General features: G+C 42.9%; 1 protein-coding gene across 3 annotated transcripts in view; it reads right to left on the bottom strand.

The window, feature by feature from the left end:
- DCAF1 (DDB1 and CUL4 associated factor 1) overlaps window positions 1-26488 on the bottom strand; it is a 47503-nt gene extending 21015 nt beyond the window's left edge. For all 3 annotated transcript variants that reach the window (XR_005630407.1, XM_039734169.1, XM_039734168.1), the window contains exons 1-16: window positions 26338-26488; window positions 21558-21675; window positions 16926-17002; window positions 16598-16671; window positions 15560-15673; window positions 13629-13766; window positions 12304-12807; window positions 11086-11187; window positions 9723-9881; window positions 8286-8465; window positions 6891-7100; window positions 5527-5696; window positions 4216-4340; window positions 1883-3143; window positions 794-992; window positions 44-126 (exon numbers count right to left, since the gene is read on the bottom strand). Coding sequence is in view for 2 of the 3 variants with exons in the window: in XM_039734169.1 (XP_039590103.1) it covers window positions 44-126; window positions 794-992; window positions 1883-3143; window positions 4216-4340; window positions 5527-5696; window positions 6891-7100; window positions 8286-8465; window positions 9723-9881; window positions 11086-11187; window positions 12304-12807; window positions 13629-13766; window positions 15560-15673; window positions 16598-16671; window positions 16926-17002; window positions 21558-21667 (3506 nt within the window). In the remaining variant the exon portion in view is untranslated. The remainder of the gene's footprint in view (window positions 1-43; window positions 127-793; window positions 993-1882; window positions 3144-4215; window positions 4341-5526; window positions 5697-6890; window positions 7101-8285; window positions 8466-9722; window positions 9882-11085; window positions 11188-12303; window positions 12808-13628; window positions 13767-15559; window positions 15674-16597; window positions 16672-16925; window positions 17003-21557; window positions 21676-26337) is intronic.
- Window positions 26489-26997: the final 509 nt, after the last annotated feature.

Below are 26997 nucleotides of genomic sequence, written 5' to 3'. Positions count from 1 at the left end.
TTCAACTGCAGCACACCCCCCAATTGAATCAGAGTGTACCTACTTCATATCAAAGACAGACTTCATTCCCCACAATGCAGACAGAGGCTGGCTCCATGTAGCAGATGTCAGCAATAAAGATCCATCCTGAATTTCCAGATTGGCATAGAGGAAAGGAAAAGAACACCAGGGAAAACAGAAGTTATCATTTTACCTGTACACTTTTAACTTCTAAGATCAATTTAGAAACTGTAGAGCATATACTTTTGTGCTTAATACTACTCCTATAGGGACAAAATCCAAGTATCTAATACTGTGTATAACAAAGAGCCTAAAGTAGACAAACTTTATAGGTAAGAATAGGAACAATCTATGATGTTAATAGCAGATTAAATCAGGATAATCCATGGCTGAATTTTGAGGGGAGTCCATTCTGCTTATAAATCTTTTCTTCCCAGAATTACCCTCTGAAAGGTTTCTTTCTCCAGCAAAGATATATAAACTCTGATATCTTATCTCACACATAAATGTGTAATAGTCAGTCTAAGCATTTTTCCACTTGCAGACATACATATTAATTTCTTAGGAAGGCACACAGCCACTCTGTATCTTTTTATTACCTTGGGAAGGAGAAACCCTAAATGTAGAACTCATAAGAGCAACAATATGCAACTATTATAAGTACTCCAACAACAGGCACTGCAGGCCAGCCAGTAGGGTGCATTTCAGAGGTACATATCCAGATGGGCCCAAAACATCCCAGAGTTTAGGCACTGACACTGCTGAAGGTCAGAAGAGGTCTGTGGTTCCTTACCCGGGATGGCTCAAGGTGCGTGATGGCAGAGTTATGGCAGTTGTAACTGGCCTCCTCCTGTCCACTGAACACGTTATAGAGTTTCAACTGCCCCGTGCAAGTACCCAGCATCAAGAATCGTTCTCTTGCAGAAAATGCACAACAGGTAAAGCCACTCTCATCCTCATTTGCTTCCCTGAACACAGAAATTGGACGGAACCTAGAGAAGGCAAAAATACATGGGTAACCCAAAGGAGAGAAGCAAAACTGAAATGCTGTGTGATATTATATCAACCCCTTAAAGATTACACAGGCACAAGTTATAACTTTCTTCTAGAGTAAGTCAAGTGTCAGTTTGAAGACTAGTCCTTGAGTATTACAACAGTGTTTGCAATCTTTCAGGGTTTGTTTTCCACTATGTGGTACTTCTGTTAAAGCACATCATTAAGCTGAAGCACTTGGACTCCATCTTCAAAGCTGAATTGATGGAAAACCTGTAATGTCAACACCTGGGTAAGTACAGAGAGCTAGCAAAAAAAAAATTCCTAACAGTTCTGAAACACTTAGCACAAGAAGATGTCACATGAGCTAAACAACATCCCGGCATCATAACTTCCCAACGTGACACTGCTTTCACTGTGAAGATGTTCTCATGAACATGTCACCTTTATTTTCATAAATTTTACAACATCTTCCAGTTTAACCTCAGGAAAGGTCACTGGCAGTGCTGATGATTCAGCTGCAAGAACGAACTACAGATTTCACTGTTCTGCATCTGTCAGCCAACCATCCTCAAGGCTATGTCACACTCTCCTAAAATTGGTGCTGCATACTCACCTTTCAAAGGAGAACAAAGAGCTACCAGCTTCATTAGTCAATGTTGCTACTGAAAATACAGTGTGCTTTGTGTACTAAGGGTCAGCACTAAGGACAAGAGAAACAGAACAACTACTAAAAATGCCTTTCAAGGATCTCTCACTGTCACTGTGAACGAAAACTCTCTTGTCTCCAAGGATACTCCAGCGTGGGACTGCACAGCTTGAATCCAGGTAAGGCTTTTTGGCACAGGGTATATCCTGAGAGATATCACAACACAGTTTTCTTCCTTACCTGCTAAAGATAAGGTGTCTATCAAAGCAGCCACCATCCACCCCTCCGTACTTCGGAAAGGCCGCCCTGCGGGTCAGCCGTGAGGTAAAGTTAGTGGGCGCCTGGCGCCTCTGTTTTGGCTCAGGACACTGGTGGGGAGTAAAGAGAGAGAAAGGGGGACAGGTGGCAACAGGGTTCTTGCAGCGGGCGTGCTGCTCCCTAAGGTACTCTGTGATTATACTGTCCAGCGTGGGTGGGGAAGGAAGGTGTCTGTCCAGCTGCTTTTTGATAGCTGGGCTCTGGCTGTAGGCGCCATGGTCCGATTTTTGTCGCAACACTCTGATTTTCCTGCCGTTGCAGGGAGACGGCCTCTCCCTGACAAAGCTAATCCTGCCAATCAGAGGAGAGTTGCTGGCGTAAGAAGGGCCTGGAAGGGCAGGTGGACCTTGGGACGCAGACGGTCTTGCCTGAGCATGGACAGAGGTGGCAGTGGAACCTACAGCAGTGTGGCTACTCAAACGGGCCGAGATGCCGTTAGCTATACGGGGAGTGCGAGGCAGAGTCACCGGAGAGGCAGCGGCTGCCACAGGGGTGAAGGCAGAAGAGTGAGATGCCGCAGTCATGGGCAGGTCAGCCTCTTTCGTAAGGACAGACGCCGTTTCCCCGAGGCCCTTAGAGATGAGATGGTTCCGAATCAGCAGCAGCAGCTCCTTCTCAGGAAAAGTGATCCTCGACTGGGCCACCACGTCAGCCTTCTGCAGGCGCGCCAGCGAGACGTCGGTGCCGATGAGCAGGGGCTTCCCCGAGACGCGCTCGATGAGCTCGGCAGCGTACTTGCAGAACTTCACGTGCTCGCTGCGCTTGTCCTGCAGCACCGGCTCCTTCATCAGCTGCTGGATCTGGCAGCTGCTGAACAGGGGCAGCTTGCTGATGATCTGCCGCACGGTGCTGCTGCGCGACAGCCCCACCAGGGCTTTGCAGGCCAGGGCCCGGATCTGATCCGCGTCGGTGATCGGCATCTTCACGGACAGCAACGACAGCAGCACCTTGATGCCGTTGTTGGACTGCACCACATTCCACATCTTGGCTAACGTGTGCTCACTGCTCTTGGGGGCTTGAGGAAGCTTTCGACGAGGAGTCCCAGAGATGAATTTCCCGATGCTGGAGATCCGGTTATCTGGGCCACACACACAATTGATGATGATCTGAAGGGCTGATTTCTGAATCTCAGCATCATGGATGAAAAACTCACCCTCAGCAACCCCAAGGATGATACTAATACCTAGTAGGAGAAAGAAATAGTTTCTTTATTACTCTAAAACATATCTTACACAAGGTGATCAGACGGGCAAGGGAGTCTTCCAACAAATTTGAAGAAGATAGGTACTTCCCTTAATTCCAGAAATTCCTGAAGTTCTGCTAACTAGTCTAAGACATATTCTTCTACCTCCCTAGCAAAATATTCTCCTGCCTTGCTGGTCTTCCACCTCATCATCAGTAGGTAGTGTCACACAATCTCTTAGACGTGGTGATCAAGCACAGCCCAGGAGTAAAAAATCTAAAGTATCTGGACAGAGCAAGATGCACAGACATGCTCTGATTCCTACCACATAGAGCAACTCTCTTGTATAAACACCAACAAAGTAAACACTAAGAGGAAGGAAGGGACCAAGTCACTGAGGACAAAATCATCATATCACAACTTCCAAAAGGAATCAGGCAAAACTTTAGGGCAACTTTTGTTCCCCACAGAATTCCCGTTAGTTTCACGTCTGCTTCAGAATATCAAAACCCTCACAGAATTGGTGTTTGTCTAGAGACATTTTGTGCAAAAGGAATTGTGTTTTGCCTATATATAGTATTCTGCCCGCCTTTCATTTTTATTTCTTAAAAAGAAAAGTGAGGCTCCAGTTTAAGTGGATCTGATCCAGGCACATCTCACTCATTTACATGCTGAACCTGGAGGTAACCAGTTGGAGCATAACTCACACAGCAATAATTGTTCCTCTCCCTTACTCTCAAATGCCATATCCTCAGGATACCTAAATTTCTGAGAAACTGAGGAAACCCAATAGTCCCATTACAAAAATATATTTGCCTCCACCAGTATTTAATGAGCTCTTGTAAACAAGTCCAAAAGACCTGCTTCTAAATTTGTAACCCAACCACAGTGCTAATCATGACAATTTTAACCACAGTGCACTCTCCCATTTATTTGCATCCTTGACAGTAACTCTGAGTACATGAATTATTTTAACCCTTGTCTCACTGTAGGTGGGGAACTGCCAGCCAAAACCCATGTAGCAGGAGACAACTGATAAATGTGTAAGTCATTAGGACCATATTCTGCTTACCCACAGTGGAAACAGTAGATCCAGCTTCATCTAACACATCCACAGGTTCTGCCAGTTGCAACTGGATTTTAGGTACTACAGTCAAGATGGCCAGTACATCCAAAGCATATCGTACTGTGTCATTCCTGGAAGACAGCAAGCAGAAGAACTTCTCAGAATTGCACGTACAGAGTTGTTTCAATAACATTAAATAGTATTGCATTTACTCTACTCCAAGAAATCGAAGTAAATCAGTCACATCTGCTGCATTTGATGGTGCCTTTTGATTTTAGAATGAAATGGGCTGGTCTCCACAGAAGGCAGTGCTCACATGCACACCACTGCCTGCAGACTGCCAACATTTATCCCACATGGTTCACAAGCTCCTAAAAACACAGTAATTCTGTATTTATAAAAATAAGAATGTTAGGACTTACTAACGAAACCATTCTAAATTAAGCTGCTAAATTTAATCTAACTCTACATTTTAGCTGGGAAACACTGGTGTCCAAAATACTCTGTCACCAGTTAACTAGGAAGGAAGTTTTTCTGAATTCAAGGGAAACTGTTCAGCAGTAAACCAGACAACTCTGATAGTCAAAAAGACACTAACTTGGGCTCCAGCTTAACAAAAATGCAGGTGTGTGAAAGGTGAAAAGGGATATCCAGCAAGAGGTGAGAGAGCAGGAAAATGCAAAAAAGGGGAGATTTTTAATGTGGGTGGAAAGGTAGGAGTTAACACAGATAGCAATTAGGAAACAGCTGCAGAAGGAAAGAAACAGGAGAACACAAACTACCCAGGCAGGAGAGTGCAACCTGAGAGTGGGAGGGAGGCAGGGAACTGCAGAAGCAAAACAGATTTCAAAGGCTTTCAATTAAAGTTAGGCAAGGAGCTCCTGTAGACAGCAGAAATAAAGGAGGGAGTCCTGGCCCATCTCATTCCAGGATTAAGATATGTCTTGATTTCACCCTCTTCTTGGCTCATGTTCTAACCTTTCTCTTAACAAAAAGGTTAACAAATTTTGAGACAGACAGAAAGAAGCACAGAACAGTGATGAAGCTTTTCTGAGAAATCAGTGTCATACTAATCAAAGGCCTGAGGGATTTTGTCTCATCAGAAATTTTTTTATATTCCTCTCTCTACCTTAAAATTTTAGTCCTGCTTTGAGTTAGCTTTGATAAGCACTATATGGCCACAGCACAGGCCCTAACAGCACTAACCAGCACGTGCCTGTTTTAAACACTATCAGGGTAGAAAACCTGGAAATGCAATGTCCTGCCCAAAAGTCACAAGTGCTGCACTCAAATGGAGCACTACAGCAAAGAGCTCACCTTGCATAGTACGTCTTCCAGTTGCAGGCAATGGAAATGAGCTGAAGCATGAGCTGGACACAAGACAGCTTGAGAAAAACCTCTGCTGGCTCCCAGTAAAGCTGTGCTGGACCATACTCAATCAGGAACTCCATCATCTCCACAATCTGCTCATGAGTATAGGAGCAGGCCTGCAGGGTCCAAGGGACATCATTAGATCACAAGGGTTACAAACTTGCACATCAAATCCCTCACAGCTGGGATTGAACTGAAAACTGTAAGATTAGACTACTCTGTGTCTTGCAAATTAAGTACTTACTTTCTGGTTTATTCTCCAGTTATAAAAGAATACAGCAACTGTCACTATAATACACAATAATAAGCTTAAGGATAATATCTTTAAAGTTTCTTTATAATCTCAGAAAGCTAAGGCAAATTTAAGAAGAAAAGTTACATTAAATTAAAATTCTACTCCGCTTTTAAGCTACTATCTAGTAGTTACTACACCATCATTCAATATACATTTATGCTAAAATACTAAAAAAGTTTGCTAAAAATATTCGATTACAGATTCTAAGTTTTGACTACAAAGCATTCCGAATTAAAAAAAATCCTAGCAAGTTTGCATTTCAATATTTTTAATTACATGAGAAATCAACATTTTATATACATTTTTTAGTTACTGAAAATAAGTGATTACTGCAGAAGTAAAAACTCCCTTATATTTTCTTACTTCAGTTCCTCCAGAAAATCATCCTAAATTAAATTGGAAATGACAGGTGAATGTACCTTCTCAAAACCAGCAGCTCTAAAATCTAGTTTTATAATAAACAAACAAACCCAAATGAAAATCAACAAAACCAGCTCTGCAGGGAGAAATCAGGAAAAAAAAATAATGGCCAAGACTATGGATTATTATCTATCTAGATCTCAGGGGTCATTTCTAAAAACAGTGGTGTTCAAAAGACATTTCAGTTATCTTTATCAAATTAAAGTTATTTCTGAATTTTTCAGCATTAAGTACCTCTATACATATACAAATTTTGTCCTTTCAGAGATGCACAGCACAGAAAATACAAATACCAAATACAAACAAATATTTGATATTTGTATCAAATACAAATACCAAAAACAACTTGCCTTTGAGTTTTTGAGAGATGGAACCACAGCACAAGAGCAGAAGCCTTGATTAAATGTAATTCAGATAAACCTCAAGGGCTCCTCTGTATTTCCCTATTACAGTGCCATTCCAAGTGACAGAAAAAATGTACAAATAAAACAATTGCAGCCTGCCTAGTTATTGCACTGGCTTCAGAGGGTATCTACCCATGTCTGCAGCTGAGAAATGCAACAACCTGGTGAAAAGGCTGCAATGTGCTCCTCACCTTGTAGGGGGGCTGTGGGTGGACCAGGATGCCGCCCTCGGTGCGCTGCAGCGACTGCTTCACCTGCTCCAGTTTGATGGCAAGGTGGGCCTCGAAGTAGCGGCGCAGCGCCATGCACGTGTGCTTCCCCGTCTGGCGGCTGGCAAAGATCTCATCGTCACTCAGGAGGGCTCCTTGGTCCTCCAGGTTTAAGATCTCCAGAGTGCTTATCTTCAGAGAGAAGTTGGGTATGGGGAAAAAAGTTTAATCAGCTCTTCAGGAAAAATAAAAAGCATCTATAACTCTCAGCTGCTCTCGTACCAAACCCTAACACTGCCTTTGCTGTACAGGACATAGAAGCACACTGAGAGCTGGCAAAGGCTGTCTGAACAGAAAAGGGTCTCTGTGTGGGTAAACAGTCCAAACTGAACCATGCCCTCTCCTTCACTATCTATGAAAACAGAAATCACAGAACCACAGAATGAACTAGGTTGGAAAAGACCTTTGAGATCATCAAGTCCAACCTGTGACCTCACACCTCCTCATCAACTAAACCATGGCACTGAGTGCCACGTTCAGTTCTTTTAAAACATGTCCAGGGACAATGACTCCACCCCCTCCCTGGGCAGACAATTCCAGTGCCCAATCACTCTTTCAATTATTTTTTTTCTGACATCCAACCTAAATGTCCACTGGCACAGCTTAAGACTGGGTGCTCTTGTTCTGTCAGTCACTGCTTGGGAGATGAGACATCCCCACCTGACTAGGTAGTTGGAGAGAGTGACAAGGTCACCCCTGAGCCTCCCTTTCTCCAGGCTAAGGAAGTCACATCAATGTAGGTCTGGAGGCAGTGTTGTGCTAAGTACTCTTAGGCATAATATGGCACCACACTGTGTGCTTGCACCCTGGGGCACTAATGTCCCTGAGTCAGACAGGACCCAAGCTGCAGGAGTGCACAGCAACACCCTGCAGACACTGCAGCTTTTCTACAGGAAGTGTCCTGAACTTGTGCCCAGAAGGTACCACAGCTCCTGCAGCACACACACAGCCATTCCTCTCATGGAATAAAGCTGCATTTATCCACATCCAACAGGGTGCACATCTGTGTGGAGTGGCAAGAAACATGTGGACTACCACTAAGCCAGCACTGTTTGAATTAGTATTGCTTAACCCAGGAGCTGCCAAAAAAGCTCCCAAAGGGTATAAAGTCTCTAGACAATAATCATAATAATAAAAATAATAAAGATTAAATGATGCATACAAGTGTTGCTTAGAAAACTCAACCCACCCCTCCATCTCTTGGGAACTAAGGAGAAAGAACCCCAAACAAATGAACAAAACTCTACACAGTTGCATTTATAGGATGCAAAACCTGCCACTAAAGCCCTGCTCCCTGCTTCAAGCCAGAGCCCTTACCAGGTTAACCAGACGCCGCAGCCCGTCGTGCCTATCGAAGAGCTCCAGGACAGCGCGGAAGGAGAAGCAAATGGAGAAGAACATGGTGGCATGGCAGCAGCCCGAGGCGTGGGAGCACTCCATCAGCCACAAGGTGTAGTTCACTACATCTGAAAGCACATTATGGGGGTGCATGCACACCTAGAAGGCAAAAGAACATTCCTGAGGAGGACTTAAAACAGATTGCTTAAGAGATTTGGTCCAAGGAGCATTAATGAAGAGTCTTTGAGAAGCAAAGGACAAGTATCAGCTATTCTCAGCTTGACTTCAGACATCTGAGACATGAAATAAAAAGTCCCATTTCCAGACCAGTAAAAAAAGCTGCTAACTAATAAAGATTAATAAAGAGTATGAATTGACAGTGTAGGACTAGAAATTGGTCCATTCCCAGAGTAAAGCACAATGAATACAGCAGCCTTAGTGTAGTATAATTCCAGAGTCCTTCTCCATAACACTTCCATATATCCAAATAATGCTTTACTAGAGGCAGACAAGTTTCCACTGAAGAAACACAAATTCTGCTCAGTGAAACCAAATTCCATATGCTATGTTGAGGTACTGGCAAACTCTGGCAACACTGAAGCCTAGGGGAATTGCAAGGATTGTCAAATCCAAGTCTAAAGCCTGACTTTCCCAGCAAACAGACAACTGAGCTGGTTTTTTCGTGTTCTCAGGCCGTGCGTCCAAGATGTGCAGACCATGTGCTCAGAACTGCACTTTTGCATTTGCCTGTTTATTCTACTGAGGAGCAACTGGGAATCCTCTGTCAGGGTCAGTGACAAGAGGAACTGAAGTGCTGGCACCAGCTGCTGTGTGCCAAGTCAGCAGAGTTTTCCATCTCTTCTCTGCTGGTGTTGGATATACTCAAACACAGTGCTACCAGCTTCACACCTGAGGTCTGAAGCTGGACTACTTGACAAGTGACTGTACCCTGAAGCTGGCTTCCTCTGAAATCCAAAATGTACCACAGACACCTGCTCCACCTGGTATCTGAACACACTGGGGATAACATCTGGCAGAACATCTGGAACCATGCATGGAGAAAAACAGTCTCAGTTGTAGTAGTCCATTGGAACAGACAGAAAAAGAAAGGCAAATGAGAATTAAGGAGGTTTTTGTTGGGATTTTTTGTGGGAAAGAGGGAAGAATAGAATAAAAAGGGTGATAAAAGTATTAAGACAATGCTGTCAAAGGTCTTCAGTCAATTCCCAAGGAATTAAAATCCACACCCTTGAAACAAAACACTGTTATTCATATACCTCCTAATGCCTCTGCACATATCAATCACCCATTTAAATTTGCTTTTAAGCTTAGATGTTTATTCACTGTTTGAACCCAGGTAGAAACACTGAGAAATTATGGGAATCAGTGCAGCTATAGTACAAGAACAACTCTTACCCTCTCCATAGCATCTTGATTGTACGACAAGTAATACAAACACATGGACACTCCTGTTGCTGCCATGGAAGGACGAGGAATCTCCAACAACTTTTGCACTCCTCCATGAGCAACAAACTCTGTAGCAAACTTGTTGTGCAGCAGTAACGATGCCAAATGCTAAGGAATCATAAAAGTAGATCAGACTAGGATTCTTGAAACTGTCATCAATTCCATCCCCATCCCGTAGAAAAACAGACAGCAGAAAAAGTAACTGCTCTGTGCTTTGTGCACCTCACTTCATCCTCCCATTACCTTTAATCCAGAATGTAGTATTTATCCCAATAACAAAACCAAAAGAGGCACTACCATTTTCTTTTACACATCTTGCAAAAGAAATACAAGAAAAGCAGAGCAACTCAGAAATTATCAAACAGGCACCTTAAGGTCTTTCTATTGTCTTCAAATTCACTCACTTTCTATTATCACAACTAACTATTTAAATTTCCATTCATATTTTGATTATGAATATTGCTGACCGAAGGAATTTTACAAAATGAGGTGTAAAGGTAATTAAAGGGAAGACAGCAGCTGCACTGAAGTGTACTGTACACTTCTTTTCTGTGTTACCCACACCTTAAGAGGAAACAGTAAGAGCCATTGTAAACCTCAACTACTCCCAACTGAAGTAACCTATAGCTACTATAGCAACACTGCTCCCTCAAAATAAATTCTCAGACAAACACCAAGATACAGAGAGGAAGACTCTGGAGGATCAGAGGCAGAGAAGTTATTGTGAAAGAGGGAAAGAACGCACACAAAAGTTTAACTTGTGCTGCTGCACTGCAGGTTTGGCTTGAATAAGGTTATTTTGTGTGGCTTTTTACCTTGGGGAGGTAACCTTAAAGACTACTCACACAAAACTAGTATTTAAACCACTGAATTCAGAGACGTCATCCTGGGGCTTCTGGGAGTAAGGTGTTTATGCTCCTTACCCCTCACAAGTGTCCTTTGAGATGGCAGGCAGTGGAATAACTCAGGAATGCCATCTAAGGGCAGCAGGAACAGAATCATTTGACAGAAAAAGGAATTTTTATCATCTTCAAATAGATAGATGAAAGGTGAACTTAATGGTCCTTCCTGCACAATTAAAAGGAATATTCCCTCCTTCCTTTCTTGTTTTTTTTTCATTTTAAGCACTTGACACTTCAAAAACCAAAACTGCAATGCATTCAACTTGAGTGAAAGCCACTTCCAGTCCCAGGGAATGCTGCAAGACATCAGCCTAAAGAAGATGAACGCTTGCCTTTGACACATAACAAGCACATATTCCATGTTATTACAATGTTTAGGGTATATTTTATATATAATGAAAGTAATTTACCTTAAGGGCTTCAAAAGTGAGCAGCACATCGTTGGTTCGCTTCAAATCAATGTAGTACATCATCAGCTCCCTTGATCCCAGTTGCATGAAGATGGGTAGCAGCTGAGAAAATAAAAATGGGACACTAGCTGAATGTTTCACAGGAATTACAAGGTGTCTTTTGGTTTATACTCTCTCAAACCCCCAGTTTCCCCCTATTAGCAGATACCTGTTATGAGAGGTCAGAGGTAACCAGCTCCATCCATAGGAAGCAATAAAGGTTAACAGACCTCTTGTAATACATCTGCTGACTGCAGCATGGCAGCTGCCACACGGAAATCTTAAGACTCTCCTCCAAGTGGGGCTATGGAAGTCCACACAGATACCACCCTGGAGAGAGGCTCCACCTTCCATCTGTGCAAAGACAGCTACCCAACAACTGAACAGAAAAAACAGGAGAGCAGGGCAACAGACCAAAACCCTTTGCATCATTCTTTGTAACACCTTTATGCTAGTAATTCCTATTTTTATAGCCTATTATTGCTGGCATATGAAGCAATCCAGTCTGCATGCAGGGTGTTAGGGGGTAATGGTTTCACTGGCTCTCAGAGAAACAAAGCACACATGTGCACACACAACATCTAACACAAAGCAAAACTGTGTTGCTTTGTTCTGTTACTAATGAAGGTAAACCACAAAAAAAAAAAGTAAACACTCTTTGGTAAATCTGATACAGCCACATTATTTTGGCCATTTAAGTACTATCAGTTATCAAAAGCATCTGCATGAGATAGGTCCTGCCACTTCTCCTCAGAGCTACTACAGAGGTTACACAAACCACTTCATTTAGAATTTCAAGTTGATTATTTCCTCAGACTTTTACTTGCAGGACTCTATTATATCCACCACAGGAAACAGGAAATGTCTGCACTTCAAACAAAGCTTCCAAGCACCACATTTAGTAGGAACATGGGACAATATCCCCAGGGCCATGCTCCAACTACCAGACCACACATCTGCTAGGTTTAGGTTTGAGTATTACCTACCAAGTAATACTCAAGCTAATGACTTCATCAGTTTAGAAGTCATCAACAACTCAGGAAAAGTCACCAGTTTTAATCGTGACAGGAAATATCAGAGCGTGATATAGCAGTTCTGCCAATTTCCCCCCACAATTCCACTCAGCTTTGTACAGAGAATTAGAGCACAGAGTGCTTCCTCCCACCTTCATATGCTCACCTCTTGGTACTCCCCCAGGGGAGTCAGGTACTGAAGAATCAGCCTCTGCTCTATGGCAGGAGTCAAGGGGTAAAGTGTGTAATTAGTGCCAATCACCCACGGGGACATTTCTGACCAGCTGCTGTTGGACAGTTCAACAAACATTCGCTCTGGTTCCGAGGTGGAGAAGCCCAGCTTTTGCTTGGCCTTCCGGAAGCCGTCTCTTTCGTGCTGTTTCCCTGATTTGCTTCTTCTCAGTCCCCCATCATCTAGCTTTGCAGCAGAGTTTACTCTGCTACTGGTCTTATGACTCGAATCAAGATGAAAGGAGATCTCCATATCACCAGAAACTTCTTCTTGCTCTCCATCTACTGTCATCTCCCCATAATCCATATCCACAGCCTCTTCATCGAGGGGCAGCAGAGGATCTGAGGGCACTTTCCGAGGACTGGGGCGCTTGTTTTCCTGTTTTGTGGTCATTTCAGTGACCTGCAACTCTCGCAGCCGACGAAGCACCAGAGCCACCTGTTTCGGAAAAGCAGCACTCATGAGGATACACTCCTTGCTTTGATCATGCAGCTCACCTCAGCCATATTTTCTGTTATCATCATATAACCTCTCCACAGCACTGTATGCTGTGGAGAGGTTATATGATGATAACAGAAATTTGCTGTCTCTATTTGCCCAGAGAAATAACTTCAAAGTGACTGAGAGATCTCAAATCCATTTTGCTGCAGCAACTCTCATTCTAAAATATCAGCACCATGTCTCCCATGTGAGAAGGAAGTAGCTGGAAAGACATTAGGAGCATATGAGCTATAGTGGTGCTAACAGAACCACATACCAGTTTGCAGCATCCTTCCACTATCTCTCCCCAGCCTGAAATAAAGGCAACATTCCCTTTGGAAGCAGCAGCTTTGGCAAATTGCAGTTCCACAAAACCAAAGGTCATGCTTTTACTTTTAATGTTTAGAAGAGAAGCCATAGCTGTCTCGATGTTGACTCACCTTTCATTTTAAAACCTCTGTCTGGTGGGCAAATCACAATGTGCAATAGTTACAGATGTAGAGCTTCTGAAAGTTCTTCTTTAAGGAAAGTATGAATACAAGCCTCATTAAAAAGTATTTGACTTCTTAGGTTTCCATTGACATTTAACTGCTGTTTACAGAATATCAGGCTGCATGCTCCAACTCAGGCAGGAAAGGATGGAAACCATGACCCTTACAGATAGTTCTACAACCACTGTAAGACTCATATGTTAACTCATGAATGTGAGCTCCCCATAAATAAAAATCATAAAGAGGTAACTGTACTCCACAAAGGGAAAGTGACTGAGAGATCATTACCAGTTGGGAGTTCTCATCCCTGTAATTTGCAGCAATGTCCTGGTTTTCCATAGCTCCTCCCAACAGTCCTGTTGCATACGTCCTTAGTGGCTGATCAGCCTCTCGTGCCCACTTAAAGAGATTTTCAACTATGCCTTCCTAGAAGGGAGAAAACAAGAAACCAGTTCTAACACTTACATTTCATCTTTAACTTCTCAGTCCCAGTGAAAGCATCTGTTGGGAAGAATTCTCTCTTATTACAGTAATGACCAGGCTGGATTTCCTACCAAGCACGTAATGAATAAAAATAACTGCTGCAACCAAAAAAAAAAAAAAAACAAACAACCAAAACAAAAGAACAAAAAAACCCCCAACAAAAAAAAAAAAAAAAAAAAAAAAAAAAACCCAAAACAAAAGAACAAAAAAAACCCTAAATCTTTAAGTTGCATGAAACTATGCCCAGGCATCAGATATCTGGATTTGCACACCTGCAAAAAGCGGCCAGTCAAGGTACTTCCTAGGAGGCAGCAAAACACTACAGGTATGAATTAGTCCAAACAAACAAGCCCAAAGTTCTGGTCAGTTTTACTAAAAAAATCTCCAGCATTTTAGCAAATTTCAAATAAGCTGTGTTGAACTTATATCAAATAAAATTAAATTTGGCTAGATTTAAAACAGACAATTAGAAAGACAATGGTTTAGAATGAAAGATCAATTTGCTTCCTCTAAATTTCCACTGGATTCAGAAACATCAACAACAATTATCATGACAGAAATGTTGCACAGAATTTGAATTACGGGTGCAATAAAATAGAAGATCAGTGAAAAGTAATAATGAAGAGATACCTTTTAACAGGAACTCTCAGCTTACACATTTTTAGAGTTGCCTGTTATATACTTAAAGACAACTGCATTATTATTTCAATGCTCTTATGTAACCAAAAAAAATCCTCTAACTGATGAGCTGTGAAATCACTTGGTCGCTAGAGGGCCTCTTTTCACAAGAACTGCACTCTCTTCCCAAAGCCTCCTATGTACAGGAGTCCTAAGTGCAGGAACAGAGCTCTAGATAGTCTCAAGTCAAAAGGAAAAAAGTCCCTCAGTGCGAAACTTAATTTCATTTCAGTTTACAGAGAGCTTTTGTCTCTGGAAAGAGATAGCTATATTCTCCTCAAAGGGGAAATTATTGTTTTGGTTTTAAATTGTTTTTTGATCAAGGCTTCCCAGCCTCAGCTCTTGGACAGATCACAAGGAGCTCAAATTAAATTAAATCTTTCACAAAGGGAGCACATTATTTTCTTTTATCAAGCTTTAGAATTCATCTGCATATTTCCAATAGTAGAGAAATTAATTTAGAACTTTTATATACAGCACTGACTCATTTCCAAACTTCAGAAGAACATTAATTCTCACAGACGAAGAAACTGGCTTGAGTGAAGTTCACTTTCTCCTCACTTTCCACTCTGGGTGCATTCCCTCAGAACAACTCATTTGTCAACATGTGAAGTCTGATTCAGCTGTCCATCACAGCTCCAGATAATGCCTACAAAGCTTGTGGATTTTAGACTGCTTAGTTAAAGTATGACTTGCTTATCACTCAGCTCTAGGAAAGCTGTCACTCTGCCAGAGCTGGGGATTACTGGGCAAGTCCTCCATGTTCTGTACAGCCTGCTCCATTCACAGGTCTATAAAGCAATAATTCCCAAAACATTACATTAAATTCCAGCTCCTCTGTTTCAGTCACATCACACTTTAAAAAGCTATGAAATACCCAAGATTTGATTAATTGAAGAAGCCAAGAGCAAAAGGCCAAAAACCATTAGTGAGACTGAACAGATTGGCTCTCAGACACAGGATTTCAATATGGCTTTTTACTGGATTCTCCTTTGGGAAGTCTTGTTGGAGTACAAAACAAAGAAAGCTTAAAACCCAAGCTTTAGTACAGGTGATACCTTCTCCTGGAAGACAACAGCGGTTTCCAGTCCCGGCATGATGTCCAGCAGAAGTCTGCAGGCAGCAGTGTTCAGTGGAGGTTCTCTGCTTGTCATCACATAAGCATTCACTAGCTGGAGAAGATCAGGAACAGCACTGGTTTGAAATTCAACTCTGACCAAACCCAGAGCAGTGAAAGCCTTATGACTCCCACGGCAGGAAAACAATAAAGTAAGGAATGCCAGTCTAAGCCCTGGATCTCAACATGACCAGCCTTTAGCCTGCTCCCTCAGTGCCTTAGAAGCTGAAACAACTTCTCAGAGAAGCAGAGAACCTCTGATCTGCTGTTCACTGACTAAATATCTATCTTGAACTGATTTGTAAAGATAAGTGCCTTGAAAAACTGTAACAGTACAAACATTAAAAGATAATGAAAAAATTAGCATAAGAAATTGCACATGTATTTGTTTATCACTTGCAGTTTAAGACAGAGAGAGACATGCAAGAAATCTGTCAGAATCCCTCCAACATCATGTACTGATATAGGTGCTTGTAGGGATGCAAAGGTAACAAAATTCTAGCTATTAAGTCATGTTAGAGTTGGCAATGCAAGTGGAAAGGCAGACTCTTGCCTCCTGATTCTCTGCCTGAGTCTTCTAGAGCTGACATGCTCTTCTGTTCCTGCAGGCAGCCCAGTAGTTCCAAGAACTTAGAAACAAGGCACTGGAATTAGTGGTATTCATTCCCATTATAGAAAGAAATTATGTTTTTGGACTTGTATTAGACAAGTCCTATTTTCTTTAAAGAGACTGAAAAACCTTGAAAACAACTAGTTCAGCTGTTGCTACACACATCCCAATAGCTCATGAGCTCCCCTTTACCTGACGGTGGCAAGAGTTGCTCTTAAACCCATCTTAAAAACCAGTATTATGGAAAAGAGAATTCTGACACTACTAAAATAAATATCAAACAAGCAACAAGGTCAACCAGCACAGAGGAAATGAAAGCAATAAGGTGGTGTGAAGATTTGACAGATAAAGTTCTCAGAGCAAACCTACCGCATTCATGAAATCATCATTCTTGAAGAGTATCCTCAGCAAGTGACCAAGCATGCACTCTGGGTCTGCCCGACCTGTGGGACAAACAGAAAACACTCATCTTCCTAGCTCAAGACACCAACATTAACACTGAACTGCTACCTTCAAACTGACTGTGGGATGCTCCAGAGTCAGCACTACAGAGCACAACTTCCCAGTGCACAAGCAGTGTCAGACCTCAATCAGCAGTTGGCACATTCAGGCTAAAAGCTGTTCAGTTTTGAATGTGAGCTACCAGGTAAGCACTGGGACACAGCTGGGGCTGCCTCAGGAGCTCAGGACACCTCACCTGGGTGTCTGTCATCAAACGGGTCTGGGTCCCCCTTGCGGTACTCTTCAGTCTCCTTCTCAATCAGCTCGGACATTCTGCAGCAGGAACAACACAGAGTGAGCAGAAACCACACTGCTGGAGCACAGCTCCTCACAGTCACAGCTCTGTCAGAGCACCCCAAACCAGCCCATCAGCTTCCACCCAGTGCTCAGTGCCACCAGAGGATTTCTGGCTGTCCACAATAAGTGGAAAGAGAAAACACTGGCCTCTACTATCTCATCTCATTTTTAGCTCCAAAATGCACTGAACCCATAGCAACACCCAGAGATGCAGAGACATTGACACTCCGAAGGGCCAACACCTTTTATTTACTCATGTTAGACTCCTTGTGGTGTTCTAGTGTAGAGAACTAGAGTAAATAAAGGGCTTGAGCAGCACTTCTTATCACCACAGTGTCTCTCTTTTGCAGCAGAGCAAGTCCTGAACAGATCACTTATTCCCCACCTCTGCTCAGTCTGTGCAAACTGTCTGCACAGTTTTTTGTTATTCTGCACATTAAATTTCAATTGTGTTGTAGAATTAAATATAAATATTTAATAAATAATAAATACTTTTATTAAGTGCTGTGTAACCTCTACTCAGTTATCAACTTTTTACCATGTGTCAACTACCACCACGGATAAGACAAGGAGAAGCTCAGCCAGCTCCCTGTTCACAGATCTTCAAAATACATTAAATGCTCCTCTGTATCAGAAAAACAAAATTGTTTTGGAGCTATGCCTTCCCCTAAAATGAGAAGCAGCTTCAGCAGACGTAAGAAATCCTATGCTCTAACTAATTGAGAATGAGCAATAAGAGAATTAATTATTATTTTTATTTACACAAAATCAAGAAGAGGAAAATTATCTCATGGTCAAGCAATAAATAATTCCATAGTCATTCACTGTCCTTCTCCACATAGTGCTACAGCAGAAACATATGCATTTGAGGTGAAATAAAGAGCACTCAATTCAATTGAAAAAAAATAGGAAATTAAATCTCATTTCCTTGGTATAAAACATTATTCCTTCCCCTCTACAGAGGTCCAGAGTGGGAGGCAGCATCTATGTGCAGCACAGCATTTTAAAACAAGGTCTTAATACCTCACAGTAGTTATCTAGGCAGAGTTTATCACAGGGGAAGCAAACTGCTGGAAGGCTGCAGTAATCCCTGGAAAAATATTTGTCTTTCACAGAGTATTTCCCTTACAGAACACTGCTGACTTCTACTCTGTGCCTGTTACTTTCCAGAAAATACCCAGTGTTCCCAGGCATGACTAGAGGCAAAAATGCACTTAGTCCTGCCTCTGTGAGCTATACTGACTTGCCAGTGTGACAGAGGAACACTCCTGCCAGACTCCAGGAACAGCAAATTAGCTCATTGGGAATGAGCAGAGAACTTTCTTGCTTGCCTTTGATCTGACAATTATCTTTCAACAAACTGTTGATCCTGTGGGGTTCCAATATTTACTTTTATAAGCCTGATTGTGAAAGGATGCAAACTGTGTCCCTTGTTAATAATAGGTGGCACAGCTTGAGCTCTCAAGAAATTCTGGCACAGGCAAGTTACTTAAATACTCCACTGCCAGCTCCTCATTTTTTTTCCATGAGAACTAATAGCTTGAGGGATGTCTGCTGACAGAAAACTCAGACAAATGGGGAGCTGGGAAGCAGCACTCTCGCCTTGTCAGGTCTTTTGAGGTGATAATTAGCATTTTGGTGATGTGCCAGAAAGGACAGACAAGCAGCATGGAAAGTGAGCACAACACTCTGGCCAGTGCATCCTGTCTGGGTAGGCAGCCAAACAGGGAGCCAGCTCCCAGTGCTTTCAGGGACAACAACATTATCACAGGCTCAAAGAAAGACAAATGTGAATCACTAATTATGGAGGGTTTTGAGACAATTATTCACAACCGTTTGACCAAATTTTTTTTAAAGTAAAAAAAAAAAAAAAAAGAGAAAAAAAACACAAAAAAAACCCAAACTACACAGCCTCTTTGAAATTTATTTTCAAAAACAAAAAAAGAAGAAAAATCAAGCTTGCTTACAATACCCTTCTGTTAACTGACACATACAAAGGTGGTTTGTGACTTGACTTAGATAAATCTATCTAGATCAACAGCTCTGTCAATTCTCAATTGAAGTAACTGAGTGTCAAATAACTACCAAAGCTTGTTTCTACCTTCTAACATAGGCACCTGGTATACAGGGCTGTAACAAAACACAATTCACAAAATGACAGAACTTTTATTCAAGTTTCAAGATTTCCTTCATTCACTTGGCAATATACTGGTTCTGCAGCCACATCTCAGTCTGCAGACAAGATGCAGGATTTACACTGAGCCATTTACTTCTAATTTTTCTCTCTATAACTGTGTTTGGAAAGTTAGTCAGAGCCTCATTTCCACTTGCCACAAACTGAGCTCACCTTGGGAGCAGGGAAGGAAGGGACAGGGGTACACAGAAAAGTCTGTCAACTTTGCAAGGCCCCCAGTGATCTAGATGGAACAACAAAGCCATCCTAATCCTGCTTTGTGTCATCACCTGGCATTAATGACCAACTTGAGCCATTACAGCAGATTGCAAGAGCATAAGGTGCTCTAGGATCCCACACCACAATACAGTTGGTTTGTGGAGATGAAGTTAAGGTGTTGAACTGCTGATTTATTCCCTTGATCAAAGAGGCTCCTGGGACACAATAAATTATCTGAGTCTCACGATTTGCCTGATTGGCTGAACATGACTTGCATCCAGTCTGTGAAGTAACACTATTACAGAACCATTTCAATTTATAATAGTTTTGAAAACCATGTTTGCTGATAAGCTTTCCAAGTAATTTCTTCAGTTCATAGCTTCTAACACTCAAGTGTTTGTAAATCCAGCTTTTTGGAAGTGACAACTCAGCTGTACTCTGTAACTGGTGCTGTTACTGTTGCTGTCCTTGTCCTGTTCCTGCACTCTCACCTGTGCTGCCTCAGCATCACACTCAACAGATCCCCATCCACACAGGGAAGTTTTCTTTCATTTAGCTCACAAGGAGGAAGGAAGTAGAGAAATATCACTCACCAACAAGTATGACCACAGCTCCCTCTGCCCTAAGACCAAACCAATATGCAAGGGCATTGCTCTGCCTCAGGACATTGGCCAATGCAAGCTCCAGTTGGTGAGGACTCCTCAGGAGCATCTCTACCAGCAAACTCTAAATAACTAAATAGCTAAAACTCCTACAAACAAACAGAAACATGGCTCTCATTGATAACTGAAGCACTGTAAATCTAATTTCTTCTGGTGAAATCCCCATGCTACCTTAAATAAATCTGTACTATCTCCACTAAAGCAAAAATACCCAAGCCTTCACCATTCATAACCACTCTGCCCACTGCACAGAAACCTTGAGAATCAACAAAGTTATCAGACTTGTCTGAGCATAAATAATACAGGGAGCTCCAGAAGCTGAGAGGGAGCAAGAAGTGCCAGACTGCTATAAGCACAAAAAATACATGTTTTGTTCAAATGTCTTGAAATTTCTTAGAATACACTAAATTTCTGGTTATGCCTACAAGAAAAAACCTTGAAATAGCATATGTTTCCCTCAGACAATACACAGAGATATACCAAAACCTGTCCCATGATTTTCAAGAGACCCACTAATTTTCAAGTGTTTAGGGTTGGCTTTCTGCTGCTCATCTCCTCCTCCTATGCTGCTATTTTTAAAATGCAGTAAGAACAGCAAAGAAGTTGTGCCCAGTGGGCGAGGCACAGCACAGACCTGAGCAAAGAACCTCCACCAGATTCCTGTTGCTTCCACCCAGTGCCAGCTCCAGCTCTGTGCACTGACTTGTCTGACCCAACAAGGCAGAAGACACCTGGACTGCTCCTGAACTGCAGAGCAGTTGAGTCCTGCAAACATGAGGCAGGCTATGGATCTGCCAGCAGAGCTGTGAGGAGTTGGGGGAATTTCTGCAAATCTCCTCTTAAAGCAGGAGTAATGTCAGTCTACCCAAATGAAGCCTGGCTTGGGAAAACACAAATGCAACTGATCATTCAAATCTTTCTTTTGTACTAGATACTGTCTTATAATTAATGGTGTTACCTAAACAGCCCCAAATAATTTACACGTCCAGGGCATTTTTCTCACAACACAATGCCAGTTGACCATCACACAGCTTAAAAAACAATCAGGTTTTAAAATTTCACTTCAAATATGCCCTATGAGCTTCATAATACCTTCTCAATATAGCTCCTCCTACTCATCCTACTCTCATCCTTTCATTTAATCTGATCAATGTCACTGCAATCTCAAACCCCTCACACCTTGCTTCCCATCTCAATGAATGTTTTATAAGCTTCAAGTGAAGATACCAAAATTATTTCAAACATTTAATGATGCTCCTGACTTCTACTATTTCAGAGAATTAAATTTTAGAGACAGTGTAAGATGTCTTCGTAATATATATTTCTTAGTAAAAGTTTTTATTGAAATACCACACTAACAGTTCATTTTCTAGATGAAGAAAATTAATTACAGGTTATCAGGTATGTGAACACCTCAAGAAAAAACAAGGTAAAGCTGCTGTCATGTAACTTCAGCCATTTCCTAAAGAGACCTTACCTGGTGAGAATAGGGACCATGTCTTGCCCACTGCCATGTTCTTTCTCCCATTGCTCAAGCAAAGTAGTGAGCTCAGCCTTGGAGTCCACATGCCCAGATCCTGAAGTCATGGCTTAGCCTAAGGCAGAGGCAACAACCAGGAAAAAAAGAGGCATAAAAATGAGCAAGAAATCCAACACTTTTACTGTATTCTTTGAAATAATCTAAATCAAATATTACAAGTCATTTGAAAGAGGCAAATAATACTCAGCAAAAAGGAGTGAGAAGACAAAGTGACAGAACAGTGCTTTCACATGTGAAAGTTTCTTTCTGGTCCTTTGCCTGCAGACTAAAGAACATGTGCACCTCTGAACACAAGTCCTGACTGGTGCTCCCCAGCCCTGACCAGGCAGTTTGGAATGCACAGCTCACCACAGCCGTGTTCACTGCCTGAGCCTTTAAAAGCTCTACCTCAGCTCCAGGAGCAGACCTCAGCTACCCTTTGTGGTGATTCACCCAAGAACCAAGCCAGCCAGGGCAGCAAGATTGTGATCAGTGTGTTACCCCAGTTTAATGCCCTACAAGATTGTGATCAGTGTGTTACCCCAGTTTAATGCCCTGCAAGATTGAGATCAGTGTGTTACCCCAGTTTAATGCCCTACAAGATTGAGATCAGTGTGTTACCCCAGTTTAATGCCCTGCAGGCAGCAGTGGAGGTGCCACAATCTCCTTGGGCCCACAGTGCTGAGGAGCAGGAGCAGCCCCAGGACAGCTGTGGTGGCAAAGAGCTGGGCACTGCTCCTCCTTCAGGGCCTCCAAGAACAGCCAGTGGCTCCAGGAGGAAGGATCATCACAGGAGGGAGCACTGGAGCTCAATTACCTCAGATTTATCAGCCTTTACTGGCATGACAGCAGCTGACAGAAGATTTATCTTCCCATCCTCAAAGGTGAGAAACTCCTACAGCACTGAGTGACTTGTTGAAGTATCATTTAATGAAGGGAACTATCACTGAAGGTTCTGTTTAAGCCTTTAAATTTCCAGGTGTCAGTTTCTGTCGATCTGATAAAAACCTACTAGAAATATTAACAGCTTAAACTAGAACAAAATCTGTCTCAAGATAATGCCATGCCCCTAGTTTCCAACCTGACAGACTGTGATTGCTGTGAAGAGTTGTGTGAAAATTGCAATTTCTGGAGGAAGGAATACCCAAACCTAATTTATAAACGGACTTTGTATTGGAGGTAGGGGAGAGTACACAAAGCAAAACAGATTTCTTCACATCCAAAACCACACAAAGATTTTCAGCATTCCATTAGCCATAACACAGCCAATATCCATCTGTCAAGAGATTAAACACCCAGTCACAACTGACCCAGACAAAGAAGTTCTCAAACCAGTGTTAAATAGAGCAGTGTTTGAGAAAGTGACATACACATCAACTCCTGAAATACATGTTCAGGAGTCAGTCAAATGACAGACTCTAAGGGCTGCCATAGCATAGATTATTCATGCATTTAAAGCCCAAGTTGTCTCTGAAAAACATCCCCACAATTAACTGTGTGCTGGACACCTCCAATTGGTTTAAAACTTCTCCTCACTTAGGGAATGGATGAACAATCCTACAATTCTACCTCTTGTCTCATAGGTGCTTCTGAATTTAATGTACTGTGACTGGTTAGTTAAATGGGAAACATGAAAGTTTAGAACACTGGCTGAAGATTAAACTGGCAGAAACTGCACAAAAGTTATCAAAGAGTATGAAAAGATAAACCTGTGACTACAAGAACACCATTTTGTTAAGTACTATATGCAGTGGGCATATGCTAACAAAAAAACTACCTAAGCATGAAGAAAGATGATGTTTCCTACATCACAAGTAATTATGATTTTATCTAGGGCACTCATTATTCATTCATTCATTTCAGAACTACATCAGGAAATTCAATGCAAATGCATAAATTGCTTAGGAAGAAACAGTACCTAGATGCAGGCAAAACCATAATGAGATTGTACACACACACGCACTCCCAAAACACCTTCAAAAATAAAAACTACTCCAAGCTCATTAAGTTCCATTTCCTTTTTCATTAACTGAACACCACTTGCCAGCAGCTCTTCAGAGCTTTTAAATATCACAGAAAAACATTCAGACAAATCCACTCTGGGCCTCAGAACACAAGTGCTGTAACGGAATCCACATTCAACCACTTCAGACATGCCCATCTTCATTCTGTGCTCCAGGGACACAGCAACAAGGGCCCTGTGACCTCAGGGCTTGTACAGGGCCTGTGCAGCTCTCCTGCAATCTGGAAAACAATTTACTTCCTCTAACAACCCTTAACTGTCCCTGCTGGAAAAGAGAAAAGGTCCAGCAATACCTGCAACAGGTCAACAAAGTCCCAGCCAGAAAGATCACAGGAACTGCTCACTGCCCTCTGGGACACCTTGGGCTACACCAAAATCAAATGAACAATCCCAGCTATCCCTAAATCTGGAGTGTTGCCTCCACAAGGCTCATTATTGGTCTAAATAACTGGTGCTGACAGAGAGCTGTTTGCCTAAAATGAAGTTATGACACAGAAATGCCACCCTTTCTAGTGGGACACAGCAGTGACAACGGATGTCTTGCCAAGGCACCTCCTCTCTTCCACAGGCTCATCCCTTCCAATCTATTCAAATAAATACAATTATTGTACTGGCACCACAGGAACTCCTACTGCGCCCACTTTTTTCAAGAATTCCACCTTAAATCAAAGTGAAGAGCTCCTCAGAGAAGACAAGAACATAAATGATATGAACTAACCTGTAACTGCCAGCAACACACTGGCCTGATGGAGAGGAAACCTGGGAGACAGCTCTGACTTTCACTATCTCCCTTGCACAAGTTGCTGAAAAAAATCAATCTTAAATTGCTCTCCAAGAACCAGCAAAACCAACCAGATTTAAATTTGGGGCAGGGGGGGAAGGGGGCAGGGGGATGTAATTTTTTTCTCTTAATAAGTTCTGCAAATCCCAGCCTACTACAGATTTCAGTTTGAACATCTAATAAGCTCAGCAATGGGACTTTTTTTCCCAAACAGCACTATTGCCAAAATATATTTAGAATCAATATTAACAAAACATAAAGCACTTACTCAAAGGATTTGACTTTGAAAGACAAATATTTGCAGTCTCAACTAGCAGGGTGGCCAGTGCCACTGCAAACCCAGCTGTGGCAGTTTCAGCACACCGTGCCTGGGGCACATGGCACAGCTTTAACAGCAAACACCAGCTGCTGCTGCTGTGCCACAGCCAAGGTTTATGGGCACTGCACTGCTCTGAGCTCAGCTCTAACCTGACACTGAAGGGAAGCCCAGAGAGTGCTGAGACACAGATTCCTCAAGGGACTCTCGTGTTTTTGAAACCTCTGACACTTTAGTGCTTGAGTCACCTCAGTGAGACACCTCTGAACAGCGAGGAAATAAAACTCCAGTGACCTCTAACCACAAACCTTGATTGTGCCTGGAACTGTTGGAGCAATTCAGCTCCACCCTTGTGTCCACCAGCAGCACCACTGCACTCATTCCCTGACTGATGCTGTGCTGAGGGAAAGCACCAGCAGGTTCTGAACACACCAACTTCCCACAGATAAACACTTTAAAGCATGAAACCTCTCACTGAATATAAACACACTTGCAAGATCTGAAAACCAACAGTTTGGTTATTTGGGACATGAATACAAAACACCCAATTTAGCAATTTAAATGCAAAATTAATGAGCTACATAATAAAATGAAAAACTATACCTCAAGCAAAACACAAAAAAAAAAAGTCCCAAAAACCATAATTTTGATCAACTTCATAGAAGATTGCACACTTAAAGTAATGTGCACATTGAATTAATGGACAAAAATTACATGAAGATTTGTAATTCCACATGCATGGGGCACCTCAAATTCTACTAACTGCACTTTGGGCCAGCTGAAACTGTCCAGTCTGACACTGGTCCCAAACCTGACTGTAAGCATGGCTGAGGACAAAATGTAGGGAAGACAAATGTAATAATGTGCCACTGATGAGCTGGAATCCAGTTAATAGCCCAGCAAAGCCGAGCAGTACTTTTGTAGGTTCTTTCACACTAATGCTTTAACACAAGGAATTCCTTACTTTAAGAAAAAATAGAACTCTCCCTCGCATCACAAATATCCTTTAAGAGATGAGGCACCTGACAGCTATTTGTCTAAACCTGCTGAGCCTGAAATAACCACGTGGAAGTTAAAGTACCACAAACTGTCAACACTGAAGTTCACTTGAGGAAATAAAGTATCACCAGGCACCAAGTAAGAAAAGCCTGGCAATGTCTGGGGCACAAAAACATGGTTTGGTGTCCTACACTGAGGGAAGTCTATGTCTGATCAAATTCTTGTTTAACAGAGCTCCAAACTGGCTGTTATACTGAACATATCACTAATGCTGTTTTTAAGTATTTGCTTAAAATCTCGGTTGTTGTGTTTTTGGGGTTTTTTTTGTTGTTTTTTTGTTTTTGTTTTTTTTTAAATAAAGACATTTTAAGGACAGGAAAAACCACAAGGTTATTCAGCTTCCTGAAATTTCTCCTTTTACAAAACAAACCTAGAACTACGTTCTGATCTGGCAGGACAAGCCCAAAAAACAGGAACAAACTTCTGCTGCCTACAAAACAAGAAATAAAATAAAAATAAAAAAAAAAAGCCCCGCTCCGTTTCAACACCAGTTCCCGTCGGCGCGGCTGCAGGGGGAAACACGCGGGCCGCACCTCCCCGCCCTCCCCGACCCCGGTACCTGAGCGCTGCCCCGCGGTGCCGCCGCCGCCCCCGGCCCCTGCTGCCGGCCCCGCGCACCCCGCGGCGGCCGCGATCGCTGTGGAGGGCGCACACTTTTTTGCGTCACCGCGCTGCGTCACGGCGAGCGCGTCACGGCCGCGAGGGAGAGGGGCGGGGGCCACGCGCTCGGCCGGCCTGCCGGGAAAGGGAGTTCGCGCGGGGCGCATGCGTGTTTCCGGGAGTTGCCGCCGCAGGGGGTGCTGGGAGCTGTAGTTCCAGCCGGGCGCCGCCATTGCCCAGCCCCTGGGCCGGGCGGAGCGGTCGCTGCTCTACCAGGGACAGGGGCGAGGCTCTTGTCTCCGCGGCCCGGCGTGACACGGAGGAGCCGCCGAGCACCAGCTGTCGGCTCCGATACCTGCGTGTCCGCCCCGATAGCGGCGTGTTGCTGGGCACGCCGCCATCCGCCCTGCAGCCCCGCGGGGCGGGACTGAACACCCTCCTGCACCTCTGCCCTGGACCATAGCAAAGGAGGAAGAGGAGACTCTCCTGAGGGTCTCGGGAAAACTCCTCTTCCCACGGTCCCACCCTTCTGCAGCTGCTCACTGTGAGCTCCGGAGAGCCCATCCTCTCCCCAGGCCTTCCCTCTGTCCCTGCCGGGGTCACACCCCTGCCTGCGATG

The sequence above is a fragment of the Passer montanus genome, unplaced genomic scaffold, assembly GCF_014805655.1.
Source record: "Passer montanus isolate IOZ18808 unplaced genomic scaffold, ASM1480565v1 scaffold9, whole genome shotgun sequence".
Classification (NCBI taxonomy): domain Eukaryota; kingdom Metazoa; phylum Chordata; class Aves; order Passeriformes; family Passeridae; genus Passer; species Passer montanus.
This window is presented reverse-complemented; position numbering and strand designations above follow the sequence as displayed.